Below are 21,505 nucleotides of genomic sequence, written 5' to 3' on the forward strand. Positions count from 1 at the left end.
ATCTCTGTGAACACTTTTAATTACATCATTGTAAAACCACTGCAAGTTAAGAGGCTGGTGATGCTCCAGAATGTTGCTTTCTAACTAGACTTATCATATAGAAATTCAGAAATTGCTTAGTCCACACCATCACTCAGAGTAATTGAGGACTGGTTTAGGAACTGCATTCCTATACAGCCTCTGAAGGTTCTCTGTACTCTGAAGGTGTACAACCACAACAGCTGTGAGTTTTAAGGACAAAACACAACATGAGGAATTCACCTCAGCTCTGGTACTCAGCTGTTTGCTTTCAGATACTTGTGCAAAACTGCAGCCTAGTCCTGTAAAGTCTTCAAGTAGTTGTATAGACCATGAGAAAATCAGCACACAAATACCCATAAAAAATAAACAGAGCTGCACAACATGATGTTTAAAGTTCTGAAAAATGCAAAGCTAAACCTGAGCAGCTGTCTGTTTACAAAATGTTCTATATAAAAGTTGCAGAGAAACAAAAACACATGGAAATTACTCAGTAATTTTATCAGGAAAAATGGCTTTTCTTTAAAAAGAACTTATTCAAAACAGATATTTTTCTCCCTCATATGTGTAATGATTTAAATGATGAGAGCTCAAATCATGTTTAAGATGACACCAAAGCTCTTAAAATACAACCTTTGTCACATGTTTTATTATATATACTTACGTTTGTGTAGGTGAGCATAAACTCTATTGTTCTGAATGCTACAGAAATACACGAGTGACTGAACAATAGTGTAGATGTGTTATGACATAGCAGCTAGAAGCTGACACATAAGAGCAATCCAGAATCCTTTAAATTCTTCTGCTATTAGTAATACAATAAATATTGGTTCTTCAAGGATGTACTGTTCAGTTATAAAGCTATTTCTTGTTTCTGTTGCCTTTCTTGAATTTTGAATGCAATCTCTTACCAACTTGTTTTGCTCATTTATCCTCTTTTTCCAGAGCAGCTTTTTCCCTCAGCTTTTAGGTTAAAATCATAAATGTAAGTATTTCTCTGTGAAGTCCTCTATCTCCGGGCATTGTAAAGAGAATGATTTGAATAGATGTTTTCAGTTTCATTTATGGTTCTAAACTGTTTCACTCCAATAACAATATGAAGCTATGCATCTTACTCGCACACGTGCATATTGGAGCTCAGCATTGACTGTGCTTATGAAGGAGGACAGGGTGAGCTGGCTCATTAGCCACGATAAGGTATAAACTACACTCTCATCTTTTTTTCAACATTGCTGTTCTTTAGAAGCCTTCATGGTTTTGACCTTTCTGACAGTACAGACAAGGATATCTTTATGCATCCCCTTGGAAAGGAGAATAAAAAGGAAAAACTACCAAATCTTAACAGCGCTCCTCAGCATCTAATACAAATGCACATGGAATGTGACTTGCTGATATTCTAATGATTACCTAAGGCCAAAAGCCACGCTGCTCCCTACACCCCAACCTTCAGCAAAAATAAATTCACTATTCAGAGCACTGAGAATATCTTGCATGTAGAAATAAAATCACCTACGCACAAGTAAGGAAATTAATATTTAGAATGAAGGAAGCGTATCATTCCACCTCTAATTCATCGCACCTCACCTGCTTGCCAACATTTTTTATTGCCAGCTGTTCAGGTGTCATCTTATCTTCTTCTTCAACAGCCTGTGAACGAAACACAGAAAAGGTCAATGTTTCAGATTTCATTTACTTTTTCCCCACGCCACGAGATTCTCAAATATATTTCTCTTTCACCAAAAAAATAAAAAAATAAAAATCAAACGGCAACACGTTTTAGAAAGTCAAAAAGAAAGTGCTTCAGCTTTTCAGCACACATAGGTTTAATTACCAAGTGTTGGCGCAAAAGATCAAGGCAAATAGTTTTATTGTCAGGTAAGCAAAATGGATTCACAAATCTCTTTTAAGCAAAAATGCTAAGTGAGGGGTATTGATAGTTAAAGATAAAAGTTAAAGTGGTACAGCAAAAAGCATGTTGCCTACATTGTTTCAACTGTTAGAGGTTTGATCACAAGTACATTTTATAAGTGCTTAAAGTCACCAATGCATTTTTATCATATTCTGTTGTCTTCAGACACAGTATCTGTACTATGTAAAACCATTAACTTACCTAGCAAATGTAATACTGAATTTTACTTTCAAGGGCTTTTTAGATTTAAGAAAAAAATTGCCCCTGTCAATAATGACAGACAAGCTTACTACTTCTGGAATGGTTATCTATGTCTAGTATTTTGAAAAGGTCAGTATTAAAACAGTACGGGCAACTGATTCTTCTTCCTTACAACCCCAATAATAATTTCCTTCTCTAAAAAGAACATGAAATTAGGCTCTAGAATCAATTCTGAATATTTACTACCTGCCTATCTACTGTGATGATAACAATAAACAAGCTTTCTTCTGCTATTCTGTAGTCTGGACAAGTAGACCTTAGCTGAAGGAATGAAGAGCACAATTTCATTTTGAACTACAGAAATCCGAGATTCTTTTCACTAAGTACAAAATTAATTTAATTACTCATATTGCAAAGGGAAACATGTGATTAAGCATTTTGCTTATCTGGGGCAAAAACTTTGTGACAAAGCCTGAAGATGTATCATAGCACTTTAATAATCACCAAGGTCCAAAGTGCTCCTCCTGCAACAATTTCTTTTTCTTATGGGCTAAACTCATACAATTCATTTTGAATAGGGCTGATGATAATCACCTTCTTACTTCTGAAATCAAATTACTTCATAAACATTACAATTACATCATTATGGGATATGAATACCTTGTTATAATTCTTAGCTAGTTCTAACATCTCCTTCACTACAGTTTCATTGAGTTTGCAGTGTTCACTGTAGTCCTGAAGTGTCAAACCTTCCATCCAACTCTTCTTATGCAAATTAAGCAACATCTGCAAAATAAAACCTGTTTAGAGCATGCATCATAAACCACATTCAAGTACTATGGCAATGTCTAATTTACAGTACTAAGAGTATAATAAAAATTACTGACCTTGCAGTGTCTAAGGAAATACAACAATCAAATATTCCACTAAAGCAGACAACAGATTTCCCCTAAGTTTTTAAGGATTAAAAAATTTTGAAGCCTAAATGTAAAAACGAAGCACAGAAACCAGAGTCACATCTACACCAACAGGAACTCTTTTCTTTCGTAATATAGTGGTTTTGCTGGAGGCTGAGTATGCACAAGTGTATTGCTGAAGAGGTAGCAGGTAGGTGAATATTTTAGCAGCCAGATAAAGAAGAGTTGAAGCTTTTGGCCTGTGTTAAATTTGAAAAAATATTTTAATTCTTTGATTAAATGTATTTAGGCTTAACTTATTGTCCTGAACTATACACAAGCAGCTGCTACAGTTGTGAAAAAAATGAACTTCAAAGCAACCAAAACATGACTCCTTTTCATCCTCTTAAAAAGTAAAGGGCCTTAAAAACATGACAAAATGAAGCAGATTTTTCATGGCAATAAAAGCAATGACTATTAGAAATATCTGAAACGTGCCTGGCTCTCTGATAACATTCTGACATTTGTGAAAGAGAAGAAATAGTTACAAAAGCCATTTCCTGATTTTCATCCATAAGGAAAGCCTATTTTGCAGCTCTGCACACTCAAGGACTGTAGGAAGCACTACTTCAGCAAATAGTTTCAGCTTGCCTTTAATTTGCAAGTATTTTTTTCAGAAGATTTTAAGAATCCATAAACCCTGCAGATCCCACCACCTGAATGAAAGAAAGAAGCTACTTCATCTAATGTACTGCTTCCAAAGAAACCTGGCTTTCGAGCATATGAACCAAACTGAAAGCGTCATAATTCTTATTAGCAAGATCTTAGTTACTAACAGAAGGAGTTGTGGGCAAACTGCATATGGACAGTTTAGCTAGGCTATCTGGATTTTAAAGTATGGCTTTGTGCGATGGGCTCCTCGTTTAATAGATGAACCATGTCATTTTCTTTCTACAGATGGAATTAACAGATCACCAGCACCACGAGGGTGTTCTGACATCTAAATCTGCCGTAGGAGAGCAAGGTAGAAATAACTCACTGCCTCACAGACTACACAGACTGAAGTTTCCTTAACTTGGTCATGATTGTTCTCCTACTTGCAATGTGTAATCATTTATATATGTAGACCATTAAACCAAATTAACACTAGGAATTTCAGATAAGAAGTTGTACTTTAATGGCAGCCTCTGGATGCTCTACAGGCATTTCCCAAGGCAACTAGTTCTTTCGAATCAGTAACTCTTCTACATAATAGAGCAGACTTGCAAGAATATTCCTCCATTATTAAAAATTTTTCTCTTTTTATACTTCTAGCTCTCTAAAAGTAGAAAATATGAAAACTATTCTGACTGTTGCATCATGAAATCCAACTATTCATGGTAACACAGACATGAACATGCAGTCGTGAGCCTTAGAACCTGGGTTTTCAAGAATTAACTCCTGTAGTTGATGAATAAGATTTCTTTCCTGTTTGTTCTCCTGGCTGAGACTGTCAAGCTAGAGGATTTTACTTGTGATTGGGGAATTTTGATACAAAAGACAACATTTTTCCTCAGTTACTGAATAATGCTTGTTCTGTAAATGTGTGAAAGTAAGAAGGACATCACTACCTTCCTGATACTCAGTGGTATCTTCAGGAGCTCTGTTCATGCCAACTGCATGCACCTTCTGTTGAAGTGATCACAGCCAATAAAAACCTGAGACTCCTTGGTCATACAATTCTATTTTAGAAAATATAGTCTTCCAGCTTCTGTAATTCCAGCCTAAAAAACCTAAAGCAGCTGGTATGTCTTTCAGCCTACATCACTGGTAACTCAACTTTGCACAAACCCGTTACACGAGGAGAACAGCATGAGGACTTTCTGTGAAACGTGGACACAAATGTACTTATATGAATGTTAGGATGCATTTTCAGAAGGTTCCATCAACATTACTACATATCTAGGTGCTTTCTAGAAGATGAGCCCTGAACTGTTAAAGCAACCCCTGAATCAGCAACTAAAATTAGAATTCACAAATCCCATGTAGTTTGTGCAGTGTTCTTTGTTCTTTGAATAAAAGCTAAAATAATTACCTTCTGTTCTAGTTCATTCTTCCTGTAGTTTATAGTGATGGAATAGTAATGTCTGTTCAGTCCATGAATTAGTGCCTGTGAAGTTCAAGGGAAAGTTTGCATAAAAATTACCCGTCATTGAAATGAAGACATATTAGAAGAGTTCATTAAAACACAGCCATCTTCAAACATCACTTCAAGTAAATGTACCTGTTCCTATTTCTCTTTCCAAGTCTGTTAAACTGATATCTATACTTTCTGTTTCCAAAACAGGACTTATTCCATGCAGTAACACCCATCCATTATAAGAAGAAGCGGTAGCTGCCTGCAAATGCTTGAGCAATACATACGCGCAGATAATTCCTTCAGATCTTGCCTCACTCAACCAATTTGGGTATAATTTCTACTAAAACACATCTCTTTCTGTTAGAAACTGAAGAATGCTGACTATGCCCATCACGTTCATCCTAGATACTAAAGCTCATTTTTAATTTTTAAATACAAAAATATCCTTTCTCATTATAATTGCACCCTTGCCAAATTTGCCTTCAATCTTCATAATCTGAGTGACTGAGATGAGGTGATACGCCATCTTTAAGCACTTATCTTCCATTTTATTCATGCGGATGACATTATTATTGTTTGCTTTTTTAATTTGTGACTAAGGAGTGATTTGGATTAGGATTTGGTGCAGTGGGGTTTAAAAAAACCCTGTGATAAATCTTCAGCAAAACTATAATTTGCTCTTTTCAATTAAAACTTTACAAACAAAGCACATATTTAGAAAAGCGATAAATCATACTTAAACTGACTGCAGTTTAAGTTTGCACAAATGTTTCTTATGTTTCAATTGTTCCACCTGTCTATGTTTAAATATATTCTTTAGAGCAAACCAGAATGAATGTGCATTTGCATCTTATGCAACTTAATATTTCAGCATTCCAAAATTATCTGGATGAAAGCTGAAAATGTTCTCAGACATGCATTTTTAACACGTTTCTTTTGAAAAATACACAGACTTAAAAAAACCACAACTGATTACTTTTACAGGAACTAATAGCTCAGGATAACCACTACTCATATTACTGATTATAATTACCAAATAGAGATTTTATCATCAATAAAAAAATGTTATGACAGAAGCTATTAGTATTTCCCGCTGCCATCTCCTTAACCCAAATTGCTGCATAAATATTTGTTTTGTTTTAAAGACAGTTGCAGATACTGTGGGAGTTCTGCAGATCTCCTGTAATTCAGAAGATTTGACAAATGCCTTACTTTCTCCAACTTTCCTTCCATACTCCCAAACCATTCCCTTATAGAATGGACAAGTATAAAAGACAACCAACCACTCTACTTTAATACTGAGCAGAAGTTGTGGCAAATGCAACAGCATAAACTGAAGCCCATAAAATACTTGCTTTACATTCTGAAGTGAACCCTGCTCTTAGAGCATCGTTTCAGAGGTGAACTGCCATTCCTACGTGCCTTACAAACTGGATGCACCAACAAAGAACAAGTGAAAAAAAAAATCTCATAAAATAAAATAGGGGAAAAAAAACCACCACCAACAAAATAGGGATGAAGACAAGTCAAGTAGTGTACTTATTATAAAAGCAAGGATAAACTGAGTCCTTTCCAGAAGAAAGGCTGTTTTGCATTAAGAACAAACTATGGCTTTTAGCTCAGTGGTGACATTGCAACAGCTCACTGCCAACTCGCAAAAAAAATTACACAAAAAAAAACCCAAAAAAAACTCTAACAAAGGAAACCCAAAACTCCCATGGCCGAGATTTGCCATAGTGTAGTGACAGTGATCTTAAAATAATGAAGCTTAACAATACTTAAGGGGCTTTCAAGGCAGGTCATTACACATGATCCAGAAAAGCTCAGTTAGGATATTAACCTGAAAGATGCAAGCATGGGCTTGCCTATACCCAATCAAGACATCAACTGGTTATTTTCTTCATGTTCACAATTTTTGCAAATTCAAAAATCAAAATAAAACACAACAATCTTGTTTAATTATCTGGTTTTAATTACTTATTTTAATAAGCAAGGGTGTTTCAATGAGTAAGTAATAAAAATGAAATCTTTTGAAAGCTATGAGTATGGTGATCTAGTCTCCCAAGGGTTATTTCTCACAGAAGTTTAGCCCCCCTATTAGTTCTATCATGACTGGTATACTGCCATTTCTCTAGGATGCTTATCTAGCAGATATTACTTTTATTAAGTAAAGGATCAAAAGAGAAAGAACTTAGAAACACAGCTACAAGTACATATGCCTCTTAGAACACACTGTAAGGGGGAAAAGTTTTCTGAAGAGAAAAAGTGAAAGGATATTGAGGCAGAAGAATGACAGATAAAAGCACTGCATTACTCTAGGGAATACTTGCTTCAGATCAGAAGCTGTATCTTAAAATGCTGGTTTGCTTCATTCAAGACAAACACCTTTTTTCTTATCAGTGAAATTGTTAACTACTCTGAATACCGAGTTTCACAAATGGTTCTGAAGACATATAAGACAACATTCTCAAAGGAAATGTTACAGTCGAGACAACCAAATGACCTATTGATCCACTGAATCTCCTATTCTACCTTTTTTCCCCCCCCAGCAAATTACTTCATTGTATCAAAATCAGAGATGAATTTGAAGACAAAATGCAAGGTTAAATCCAGATTGCATGTTATACAACACACATATGCATACGGCAGAAAGGCGATATTATTTTTGAAAATATTTTTTTTCCATAATTTGTTCCAGAATAATTTGAGAAGGCTGAGGAAAGTTAATAAAGAAGTTTTAATTTAAAATTACAATACTGAAAAAGGTTAATGATTTATCTATTTCATGTCACCTGGGATGGTATCAATTGTTTCTTTAAGTACTTTGCTTTTAAAAAACATATATACTTTCACCTTTGCAGTAAATAATTACACAGGAATTCACACCTTGCTAGCTAATTTAGGGCTCAGTTTTGAACTCTTCATATATGTAACTCTGCTGATGATTCACATCACCTTTAAAGGCATGCTGAAGAATGCTATAGAGAGAACAATAAACAACTTGTAGTATAGTGTTTCCAGGCACCTTCCCCCCAAACCACTGAAAAGGTCCTGCAATTTACAGAATTATCAACACTGATTTTACCTGGATAGACGGCTTGTTTAAGTGACCCAGATTTGAAGTTGTTTGTCTTGGTTCATGTCCCAAGACCATCATATTAGCATTGATCAATCTGAAGGCATCAATAACAACCTGTAAAAACAAGATGTCAAGTCAATTCTTTTTAGAAAATGCAACTAATAGTGCCAAGCAACAGTGGACATGGCACAATCAACTCTCATCTGTTTTTGGCCTTTATCCAGAAAATCATTTAATTATAACATTAATAAAAAAGAGCCTCCTGCTGGCTATGCTATCAGCACACTACACTACCTTGTATTGTAAGGTGACACCAATTACTATCTTTTCCATGAAGCTGCAAACTTTATATACGTTATATAATCAAATAACAAATTTTGTGTACATTTACTCTTAATCTTCAAAGGCATGCATATGTTTGTCACCTAAACCTTATCCAATCATAGTGAATGACAGAGAGAGACTAAAACTGAAAGTGAGCACAAGCTAAGGGACCGAGTCTAAAGCCCAGTCCTGTCACATCAATTATACTACCACAATACTTGAAATGACAAGAAAATTATAGCTAGCAAGGAACTTGCCCCATGTATTCCCTTCTAGTCAGATGCTTTTTGCTTCTTGTGACTACGAAAGGGTCTATAAACTGTCTGATGGATTAAAAAGTCCTTGTCAGTGTCATGCTCAGGAGTAAAAAATAGAGTATATGAAAACCAAGGTCATTTATGATTTAAAGATACACAGTAGGTATTATTCAGTGCCATTTCTTTGCAAATAAAGTACATTTTCCTCTGAATTTTGTTCTGTGCAGAATTTGAATTAGAAAATATTTGGAAATAGTATTTAATGGCCCACAGAATAAAATCCAATCACCTATCCAACGTCTACACCAGACGTGATGGAGCTGAGGACATACCAGCAATACACACAAAAAGTTAACTCTCACCAGGCACTCACTATTACAAGCCAACCATTCCTGTTCAGGCCCTGATCTTCTAAATGGGACTGAGGACATACGCAGCTTCACAGAGCCACACAAATAGCTCTTGCCAGTCTTTGCAGACATCTTTTCTGCATAGCATTGAAGAGTTATTCCAGTTCTTCAATCTAAATAGTTTTAATCTCAGCTGCTTTCACTGCAATCATTTTTATTCTCCCCCATTCTATGAACTGGTCAACAACAGACACATTTATAGGACTAGTCAGATATTTTGAGGAATTAGAACTGAACTAAATCTTTTGTCATGAATCAACAAGACATCAACCACTGTCTCCTACCAAAAGTGCAGAGAAAGTGACATTGGGTTTTCCACACATTTTCCTATTATAATTAAATACATACAAAATTTGTTAGGATTATAATTATTACGGTAATTGATGTTTAAATGAAATTAGTAAGCAAGTATTTATCACAAAATATTTATCAAATTGTAAACTTTAAAAGCCTGCTAACTCATCACATTTACTTTTCAGGTCCCACTGTTTCAGCCATGTTGAGTGACAAAGTACCACTCACTATCACTACAGCTTACTGAGTGGATCCTCAGCTGCTTTGCCAGACTACTCTGTATATATCATGGCTTAGAAAGAAGCAGAAAGTGTATGCAACAATGTTATGCTAAAAATATTAGGCTGTGGCCCAATAAACTTCAGTTAACAGTGACAACTCATTTCTCAACAATAATAAAGCCAAATTACATTTAATATGCAGCAAATGCAAGCCATATTATATTAATACTACAATGTTATTTTTAAAAACCCTTAATTCTCAATAGCTTATATACATCTTGTGGATCTAAAATAAACGTTATTTTCCTCTTATTACTATCAGATTTTTCAAGTATCTTAAAATACTCATGACAAGTCATTTTATTTACATCCTGTGTTCCATTTTAACCAGATGCTCCAATTTACAAACACCTGGAAATGCCCAACCATAACAAACAGGCAGTATAAATTAAAAAGTCAAGTGAAGAGAAAAAAAAAAATCCACACTGCAGGTCTCCTGAGACAAGCTGGCAAAGAGGGGAAAAAAACAAGCAAATAATAACTTGCTCTGAGGAGCAAGCAAGGCAAGCAGGGCAGCGCAGTTCCAGGCCAGGTGGGCCTCATGGCCACTCCAGCCAACACAACCAGAATAACAAAGGTGTGCAAAGAACTGAAATCACAAACTCCACTTTTTGGACAGGGATAAAACCATAATTCCTATAACCCAGAAGGACAGAACAATGTACCCAGATGATATTTCTCATCTTAGTTGCACTATGACGACCAATGGTAATTAAATACTTTAACTACACTAAGATTAAAGGAATTTGCTGCTATCACTATAGCAACCAGCTTAAAGAAACTAACATGCTCAACAACCTGGAGGCTAAATTTAGACCTAATACGCAATAAAAGCATAAACAACAACAAATCCTATATATTGGCTTGCACAAAATGTAATTGCTTTCTTTGTAGTGAGAACGAATCAGTTCCTCTGTTAAAGGATTACATAAAAATAAATACTCATTATTGTCCAGTGTACTAATGAGCAATGGGTGAAGTAGGTGTTAATTACGCCACAATAAGATTAGAGAGAAGAACCCCGGTGGGTGAGCACTTGGAGGTGCGAGGAGCTGAAGTCAGCTTACTACATTTGTGTATCTTGAAGTACAGCATGATGCAATCAGGTGACAGCAACGTGGTCACTCACTATTTTACAATGGAAACTTCAGAGATGGCATTATATTAAAAAAAAAAATAAAAGCACCTCTAAGGTTTAATTAAAAGCAGCATAACCCCCCACTTTGCTACTCAGAATTCCACAAAGAAGTCAGTACGTCTCTTCCAAATTTTTAAGCTGTCACTGCACTTCAATTATCCAATGCATCTTGCAACGTGTTAGTAAAAACCACAGTTTTCAAGCTTCATGCTAAATTCTCTTTCTGTAAAGACATAAAAAGTTAAAGAAAAGTCTGTGGCATTGGGATACTTTCCAGAAATAAGAAGGTAAGATTTTTTCAAATGCAATTCCACAGCACATCTCTTTCACCACTCTGACCAGTTAATTTCTCCGAGTACAAGTGTCTTCAGACTTTACAGAGGTCATTTCAACAGCAGACAGCTTATAACAAAACCATTAGCAGTTTGGCTAGCTTAAGGAAACCTCTTACTTTCCTTTTTTGTTTATTATCACTGCATGAATCTGCAGCATATGAGAGTTTATAATTTCTCGGGCTTGTTAAATTCATGTTAAAGGTCTGTTTTCTTGTTGAATAAATTTTGTTCATATAATGCTGCCTATTTCATATACTGAGTCTTTAATAGCACCTTTGGTCTATGCGCAACTCACAGATCAAAACAGAGGACTAAAATAGGGGTTGATGATGCTATTTACATGTGTGATTCCTGCTGTCTTCTTGTTAGTAGCTTTAATATAATAGAAGACCTTGTCTGTTTTGTAATTAACACATCTTTACTGGAGAGATATTTGGAAGTGATTGCTGTGAATATACTGGTTAGTAAAATAAACACAATCACACACCACTTTCTGTTATCAGACAAATTTGTGAATTGTACACATTATACTCCAGATCAACAAACTGTGATATAACAGCCAAGTAGAAGACACATTTATATAACCCTTTATTTTTCTGAAAATATGTATTCAATCTGACCTTGCAAATATAATTAGCTTGTGGGATGTGTGGATTTCAGTACCATGGATGCTTTACTAATTGCAGCTCTTGGAAATAGATACTAAATATTTGGAAGCTGCCAATACAAAATAAAAACTGCATCTTTTTGTACATCTGTCTTAGCTTCAAAAAAGCATAATAATCTAGAAAACAATAACTATACAGCATTTTTCAAGCATTTCCCTGGGGTCACTAACCACAATAGAGACAGCATAATGGACTTCCAGAAACAATATTTGTAATTATGCTCAGTGTACTTTATAAATTTGAGGATAGTTATAATTAATGTGATTCATGGCTACTCACAAGTGTTGGATTCCTCAACTGGTAACTAGATAGAAATCTGGCCTTTTCTAATCTGTGCATAGTTATTATAGATAATGGCACTATTAAAAATGTAGGATGCTCAGTAGCCAGATATGTTTTAGCTTCTTCTGAAAGCGCATGCAGGTACACAACCACTTTTTGTGAAGCAGTCTTGGTGCTTGAAAAAAATTACGAGAAATTTGGGAGTACTTCACAAACGTGATTCTATTACATTCCTCCAATATCAAATCTACAAATAAGACTTAAATAACACCTAGGGCAAGGTCCGCCATATTTTAATGCTGAAGCTCCATAAGAAATAAGCCAGTCTTTTTTATTTTAATTACAATCTTTTCTAGCATCAATATTTTTTCCACTGAAGATTCCATCACATATGGTGACTATCTTTAAAAATGTATTGTATCCTTTAAACTCAAATAGCAATGCATTGTTTATGCCATATGTTTGTGAACAAATACGCCAGTGCTTAAAGAAAACTGCGAAAGATATAATGTGGTTATGCCAGGTGTGGAAAAAGAAGTAATGTCCCATCTAAAATATCTTTTATCACCTGCAACTGACCTGTTATCGACTGCTTAGTTTGTTTCTAGATTCTTTAAAAATGAAATGGAACATGTGACCTGAGAAGTGCAGTTATGGTTTATGACCATTTCGTTATTTATGCTGCCATGCACTGTTAGACAACTACAAGTGAAGAACATCTTCTGTCCCCTGCAAGCCCACAACATAAAAAATTAACAGAAATCTTACTTTTTATGCCATTTCCAATGAAAAGCACTAAGAACTGAAACTGACTCATGCCAAATGCATACCACTGAATTGCTGTGATTGTGAGTTTGAAGTTTGCAACATGGAAATTATTTATAAAATGTCAATTTTAGCTCTGGAAAATATATTCCTAGGAGTATGTGCATTTTCCTTCTCTATCCTTAGAGAATTGCTTATTTGTGGTCAAATCTGCTGTACAACTTCAACATCCATACTGGGAGGGGAGAGAACTACAGTATAATACATTTATCTTGACAAGTGAGGGCATGCATCCATAACTCACAAGCAGCAAACCACAAGTTTTAAAGCTATATGACTTAATGAAGATAAATGGACTATTCTACATCCACTATGGCAAAAGGAAATTAAACATTTACTACTTTCCAACAAAAAGTCTTCTTGAAACTTTTTTTTTTGTTTTAGGGAAGGGCATGAACTGAAGTAACCTGTGTAAATGGTTTCATAGGTAAGTATATATCGCTAATTTAAACACAGCAAATCCAAAGGACGTTGTTTTAAAAATTTTGGAACACCAGCATTGATATTAACAGTTTTGGCATCGCACTAAAAAATTTGGGTCTTAAAATATGCAAAACATGTTCTTCTGAATACACGCAATTATAATAAAAATGTTGGCTTTCATACAAAACCATAGCAAATGCATGGCAGAGTGGCGGTGATGAAGCAGTTCAATGCAAATGTAGTTTATGCCTACGTTCAGAAAAATCATACCCTCAACTGAAATGCACATACATGAACACTAAGTGGCCTACTCTGTAGTGCAGATGCAATTCATCTCCTACAAATACGATTCTTCAGGGGAAAAAAAATGCATCAGCCTTTATTGAATCAACAGTAATCAACACCAACACAAACGTTATTTTCTCCCTTACTCTCCAAATCAGGCTGCTATCAAAAATCTAGATCTAATTTGGTTCCTGCCTGGATCCAAGCCAGCTGTTTCAGCCCCAATAAGCATTCTCTGCTATACTAAACGCACTGTCCTGGCAATGGTAAGAAATGTCACAGTTCAACTAGTCAGTTCAACAGTCATTTGGTGGTCACTTAGCTGTTTGTTACATGAAACTCTTGCTGAATATGATTGCTCTCCTTACGCCACAGGCTACTATGGCGGCTGACAATGTCATGTCTTGTTGACACTGACACTCCTGTTGACCAACTTTAGATACAGAAGCAAACAGAGAACTACACAGACACAAAGATGCAACATCACTAAAAAAGCTTTTTCTAAAAAAGAAAGACTTTGTCTTCAGGCTTTGGCAACTAAAAGGCTAAAATCACACTATGAAAATATACTATTTTGTTTCTGTAATCATTTATGACAATAACCTCAACAATGCAAATTGTTAATGACAAAGTATCAAAGCTTCATCTTCTCCGATGTTATTTCTCAGCTGTTGTGGTTCTCTCCTTTAATTTCAAAAACTACAAATTACTAACAATCGATCAGAGAATCACAGAATCCTTAGAGTTGGAAGGGATCTCTGAAGGCCACCTATTCCAACTCCCCTGCAATGCACAGGGACACCACAGCTACATCACGTTGCCCAGGGTCTTATCCAGCCTCACCTTGAAAGTCTCCAGGGACTGGGCATCAACCACATCACTGGGCAACCTGTTCCAGTGCCTCACTGTTCAGAAATGTACCAATACTCAAGGCATTTATACAAGTACTCAAGGTTTATACACACTGTAAGACTACTTAATTGCAGTATCAAATGTACAGAATGATCTAATATCCTTCTCTGAACAGTTTCAAACAGAATTATGTATTGTAAAATTCCCTTCTATATTTTACAATCTTCCCTTTACATCAGAAAATAACATTAGTAAGTCCAATTCTAAAAACAAAAATTGTTCCAGGTAAAAAAATGTTCTGATATAAAATCATACATACTACATGTATTAAAAAAATTTCATTGTAAAATATGAAGTGCATAATAAGTCCAAGTCAATAATTGCATCTCAAATCAGTAGTGGACAATACAGTCCATTTAGTGTTTTGTTTAGTTTTTTACTAACACTTGGAAGCTGTACTCTTGTGACTTCATTTTGCCTGTTTCTGGGAATGATTTATTACGAAAATAATTAAGATAAATGCATGAACTGAGGAGGGGAAGCTGTGCGAGTAAAAAAAAAAAAAAAAGAGAAGCCCTGATAGTGAGCTCCTATCTACTTCTCAAAGTTCTCATAAATTGAATCCTTAGTGGGCTATTTTCAATTTCAAATTTCACGTGTTACACTAGTCTCTCCACACATCTCATTTTAAGGATTCCTTTTTTTCCTCCTTTAAAAGTAGCCACTACCTCTCAGCAAGCAAGGGAACAGGAGAAGTATGAAGAGAAAAAAACAGTACCCCAATGAAAGAATGGAGGTCTGAAAGTATTTAAGACTTATGAAAATTCTTGAGGATATGTGTTAGTTTTCAGCATTCAAGAAGATGAACATCCACTGTTAGTTTTCTGCCTCCTTTTGGTTTCATTCCTTTAGACTAAAAAAGTTATAAAAGCAAACAACATCACACTTCTTATCTTAATTACTGAACAAAAGAAAAACAAAAAAACCCAGCCTATTAAGCTGCAAAGTTAAAAACTGAAATCAAGTATTGCCAACACCATTTCACTCATATATAACAAATTACACACTGGTTGACATCTATGTCTAGAATTAACACACATACCAATGAGAGGGGAAAAGAAGAGTACTGGGAACAGGTCGTTCAGTAATGAACTCTGTTTGATGGTATGCAAGTGTTGTGGTGGTACTTTACTCTCATATCCTATGCCTGTATAAAATTCGCCCATTTCAAAAACAGACACTGCAAGAATAATAAAGCAGTAGAACAGATATCCCAGGAGTCTGCTGCATCTCAAGATTCAAGTGGACAAAATCTTAGAGTGATTTGATCTGAACTCAATACCAAGCCTATGTTGTGCACAAAGCTGGACTAGTTCCCCAAATATCACTTCCCACCTGTATGTCTGCTACTACCTGACTGGTCAAAAGTTAACTTTATTTTTTTCCTCCTCATTCGCTCTGAATGAGATCTGGGCAATAATAAAATACCATAGCAAAAACCTCTTCTATAAAAGTTGCAGGATATGGTCTGAGCATGGGATTAAGATGCACAACATGTTTATCTGCCAGGAGGTGACAAACATGCAAAGTACAATTTATAAAAAGTTATCACAAAGACAAGTTTTCTTCAGAAAACAACAGATTTTCCTGCCAGTGTTTCTGACAGAGCCTTGCTAGGAAAGATTAGAGCACAACAGACAGGAAATTCTGCTGCATGAACAAGTGCTTTGTTAGGGACTATACGCAACACCATAAATGGCAGAAGTTCAGATCATTTTGATATTTCGCAAAATTTTGTCAGCAATTATTAATTGACAGAAACTAATGAACGACCTCTCAGGAAAGCACACCATTACAGAAGATGACTTTTTCTAAATGAAGATTTCTAACAGTGCTAAATAAGTAAACTAAACAAAGCTTAAAGCTTTAAAGAGTTTTAAAAAGAAAACAATCACCTTTTTTCTAAATATAAATGAGTATTAAGGTGTAGTTAATGCTTGTGGAGTGAAAGACATAACTACATGAAACTTACCGTAATTTAGTATTTTCCTTAAGAGGTGAGGAACAGCTGCTAATTTAAGGTCCAAAAAAACCCAATTTTTAACATTTGGCAAAGGTATATTATTCTCTGTACAGTCATTTCAAAATGTATGTTGGAAAGAAATACAAAATGTCAATATTTAACTTTATTCCAGAGCTTTAATTTAATTACTTCTGTGAAATATTCCAAATATGCATCACAACTCCCATTGCACAGACTGAAAAGCTGGAGGGGTGGTTAAAAAAAATAATGTTTTGTACTAAGTACAAGATCAAGCAGAAGCCAGATTGCCCACTGTCCCTGTTTTACCATGTTCAACTTCATTCACAGAATGGAAATAAGAAATGCCAAAACAAAGCTTCTTCTCTCTGGTTTCTGGTAACACTGACCTCAGTTAAAATTCGCTGATCTGCTGTGAGTTTGTTTTACAGCCAGCAGGAAAATTATCAGCCTCAATATATGTAAAGGTCAGTGTGTAGAGTACTGCCTTTCACATGTCCAACTACATTTACGTGAGAATACCCAACTCCGAGAATGGTCACAGGAGACAGTGTTTAACCCATGGGCCCATATGAGGATTTTTTTTCTTATTTTTTTTAATGTGAATTTCATATTTTGTTCAAGACCATTAAGAAGACATAATGCATCTGTTTTGGAACTGGTGAGAATCTTACAACAACTTGTCTTTGAACTGCAGTCACCAATGCCAGTCCCAGCAGATCTTTGGAATCAGAAGACGCATGGCCAGATAAGGACAGCTAACAAGTAAACAAGTTGTATCTTTCCACCAGTGACAGGGCAAACCACTTTTTAATGCTTTGGATAGACAAGACCAATTCCTCACCAGAATTCATTTCAACTTCCTGACGTGTGAAAATTACCTCTGCCCCAACTCCTTCCTCCCCAGCACCAGCTGCCTCGCCGGCTGCAGGCCGCAGCCATTTATCTGGGCATGAACTGCTCTCCGGCAGGTTTAAAATCAGCTACTGTGTTATTTTGGACTTTGTTTTTAAATACTTCTAATCTCAGTCAAAACACACCATATTAAAATCTTCTATGCCACATGTTCACTGTAATTTTTGCCAGATAGTTATGTCGGTAAAAGGTATAATGAGTAATGATCTTGGACTCACATAGCTACACACATCCGCAAAAGCCCCCCCCACACACACACCCCAGTGTAATGGCTACTACAGCAAGAAAACAACCTCTGCCAGAATTTCTTCTTCTGCTGGCAATGGGGACACCCAGGCCCTGAGATAGGAACAACACAAATTGCCCAGCATACCAAGATGCACCAGACAGCATTCTAAGGCAGCCATGCACATAATGCAGTCAAACCTGACCTATGAAACCTCCCCAACTCTAATAAATCTGTTCTTCTTGCAGTTCATCTAAAAAACAAATACACTCTAATCTAAGTGAACTTCTCAAACAAAGACCTAAAAGTAATACAGACTCAATAGCCTAATCTCACACCCCAAAACCGAGAGATTAATTAGAAGTAGTAGACATAATTGGGGGGATTCTAATTCTAAGATTTAGGGATACACTTGCCAGAAACATGACAGATGTAATTTATTTTTTCTTCCTTGAGATACAAATGAGAATGTAATTTAAGGTCTGTAGCAGCTAGTCTTGCATGGAAAACAAACACTGCAAGACTTCCAGTGATCTTAAGTACCAGCAGCAATGCCATACAAAAGGCTGCAATTGAGAAACATTTAGATGGACAAAAATTCAAAATAAAAATACCAAAGCTTTTTTCATGAGGAGAACAAAGACCTTCACTTAAGATGGCATCTGTGTCAAACAACAGTGGCAAAAGAAAGACCCAAACCAACAGAAAACAACAAGCAACGTGGAAGGAAAAAAAATATGCTTAGTGAGCAAATGTAGTACAACAGCAGCATGACTTACTGGGAGGCTTTTCCCCTCAATGAATTGAACAGCTAGTTAGCTCCATGTTACTAGTACGCACCTCCAAATTATATTTTGACAAAATAATGTTTCAATATTTGTACTGGAAAGAGAAAATTAAAGCAAGCTAAGCAACTCTAAAGAAAAAGTTCTAGGAAAAGATATGTCACTAACTAAATAGCATAATGCAACGATTCTTTCCCCCCAAACTATCAGAATACACCAATTACACTATTCAGAAGGAAGCAGATTTGATTCAGATGTCTGATATCTTCCAAACAACTGAAAGCTATTCATTTTTCAAACGCCTCTGTTTTACAAGAACAACTACAAGATAAAAATCAGAATTTGAATAAAACAAACCAAGAAAACAATCTAAATGCAATGCAACTGTAGCTTCAGAATATTCTATTATGAAATTAAAGGAAAGCTTAGCAGAAGCATTTGATAGTTTCCCCATAGTCTGGCTCACAAGAAATACGGTACTACTTGACAGAAAATGAACACTTTTTAAATATTTATAAAATTACATTAATATAATCCATAGATATATATCATGATGTATTTCAATAATTATTCCACAATACAATGGGAGTGCATGCTCAAACAAAACACCTCAGCAGTATTTTAAAGCAGTAAACCACCTAGCCAATTTCTGTGCGTTCTGTAGTTTTTCTAATCCACTCTCCCTGTGGTTGAGCAAAATCGAATTGCCTCTCACATTTGCAGACAGCTCTGTGAAGGTGATAATAGAGCTGCTCCCTGCTGTCATGAGGCAGGAAATAGGAAAATGGCATATGGGGCTAGAAAGAAATAAAAAGAGAACTAAACAAGAACAAAAGAGATTTCAACAAAGGACAACTATAACCCAATATGCTTTGCAAGTTAATCTCTTTTCATAATCATTCAACATATTTAATCATTTATCTGCACATTTTCTCGAAAACTTGAATGCTTGATACCAAGTCTTCTGCAAAGTTTTATTCCGTAAAACATTTTGGAATAGAAATGCTACTAAGAGCCAACATATGTAACACCTATAAATCAATGCCTTATTAGTACCCACATTAAGGGGCTAAATCTATTCCAATCTGTTAGTAATTCATCGTAGGTTTTGTGGCTAAAATGAAATCTCTGAAACAATGCATACTTGGATTATTAGTTGCAAAAACACTGAGAGAGAAGCCTGAAAAACAAAACACAAAGTAAGGGTTGTTACTGGTTTTGTGCACTGACAATATCGAAGACTTCCAGCTTGTTAGAGAACTACTGATGTGAGACATGGAATAAACAGAAAAGGATGTTTTCATTTACAGTAAGATAGTTATTCATATACTTTTAAGGCAGAATGAGCCTCCAAAAATCAAAAAATTGCTCGTACCCACAGCGCCTCCAGACTAATTCTTACTGCAGTACCTTTAAAAAACAAAAGCCTACTATACCTTTCCTTTTACACTCTGAATGGGATCCACCACCACGGCAACAGCTCTTTCTGATAATGCTTCAAAGCTCTGCTGAGTATTGATATCTACACCAGACAACCAACAGCCAAAGCCAGGGTGACTGTGATACCAACCAACAACCATCTCAGGTCTGAAATGAAGAGAACATTGAAGTTCTTGAAAAATAAAAACGTGCAACACAAGAAGAAACAGTTACGTGTCAAGGCAAAAATTGGGGTGACTCGTGAAAAAATACCAGTGGAAATACATTACTAACCATAGTATGGTGAAAGCATGAGCATGAATAAATCTAACAAAAGAGGGTTATCATTAAGGGATGCACATTAGCAAAGGAAGATCATGCTTTCAGTTTTTCATCCTGTTACCACACCTTCCCTGAACCAGTTTTTACCCTTTCAGCACTTGAGTAAATATCTACTCTTTAACTCCTTGGCGTCAAGGGTTGAATTTTCACTGCAGAAAGTCCATTTCAGACATGGACAACGGAAACCAACGGTGGGAAAGGATTAAATATCAATTAAACCAGCAGTAGAACTAGGAACTCAGTCAAAAAGCAATTTGCACTGTTCTGTTCAGCTGCTGAGCCTTTTGCTAACATTAATTTTGAAGTTTTTCCCACAGTAAAAGAATTTGAGCAAGCAGGCGACAACTGTTGAGAGGTAGGAGTGAAATAAAGATTCATTTAAATACTAGGGTATTTTACCCAATTATTTTTCTTCTCATTGAAATTGTACATAAGTAAGCTAAGACAATGCAATTTTGTTTTTGTCTTAATTGAAAAAGAAAATCAATCTTTTACTAAATTGAGCAGCACTCTAATCTTTTCTGTGCAATAATCAAAGATGTAAGTTTAATGTGAGTGACAACCTTCTGACAATGACACGAGGAGAATTACATGCTACACCACTCAGCCATTTTCTGGGCCAATTACTTCTTTTCAAAAATTACAAATAGCCCCGTGTTCACTAATTTTGCAGAGAGCCAACTGTTTCTTCTAAGCAGAGTGTATTGGTTATCCCCAGCTCTTCTCAGGGTGACTTACCTCCCTGTCTGTTTCAGCATATCCAACATTTTTGCTTGAAATACAGGATCAACTGCCTCCACACTGACACCCTAACGCAAAGAGAAACAATCACAGCAATTGCAAATAAAGTCATACTTCAGATCTTTTAACTTGTTACTTTTCACAAACAAAAATTTAACGAGATCTCACTAGCATATGTTAAAGAAGTGAAACACCATTACTTCAGAATACCTTTAAATGTAAAATACAGTTTTACAATATGAATGTGTTTTAATGGAATTTTTTGAAATGCTAAAAAAGATTCACAATTGCCACTTAGCTAATTTCTTCTATGAGCAAACATGATTAAATGGGCACAAGGATTCATCTTTTCTTCCTCTTTCTTTCCATTCTGCAAACTCTGGCCTGTTGTTTCTCAAGTTCAGCTCTATAGATTTTTTTCCAGATAAATAACAGCATCT

General features: G+C 35.7%; 1 protein-coding gene across 1 annotated transcript in view; it reads right to left on the bottom strand.

Annotated features, from left to right (window-relative positions):
* PSMD14 (proteasome 26S subunit, non-ATPase 14) overlaps positions 1-21,505 on the bottom strand; it is a 44,420-nt gene that overhangs the window by 468 nt on the left and 22,447 nt on the right. The window contains exons 6-11 of the mRNA XM_015869143.3: positions 21,063-21,133; positions 20,000-20,150; positions 8,229-8,336; positions 5,099-5,173; positions 2,789-2,914; positions 1,603-1,665 (exon numbers count right to left, since the gene is read on the bottom strand). Coding sequence (XP_015724629.1) covers positions 1,603-1,665; positions 2,789-2,914; positions 5,099-5,173; positions 8,229-8,336; positions 20,000-20,150; positions 21,063-21,133 — 594 coding nt within the window. The remainder of the gene's footprint in view (positions 1-1,602; positions 1,666-2,788; positions 2,915-5,098; positions 5,174-8,228; positions 8,337-19,999; positions 20,151-21,062; positions 21,134-21,505) is intronic.

This window comes from Coturnix japonica, chromosome 7 (assembly GCF_054131305.1).
Source record: "Coturnix japonica strain WE chromosome 7, WE-NBRP24, whole genome shotgun sequence".
Classification (NCBI taxonomy): Eukaryota; Metazoa; Chordata; class Aves; order Galliformes; family Phasianidae; genus Coturnix; species Coturnix japonica.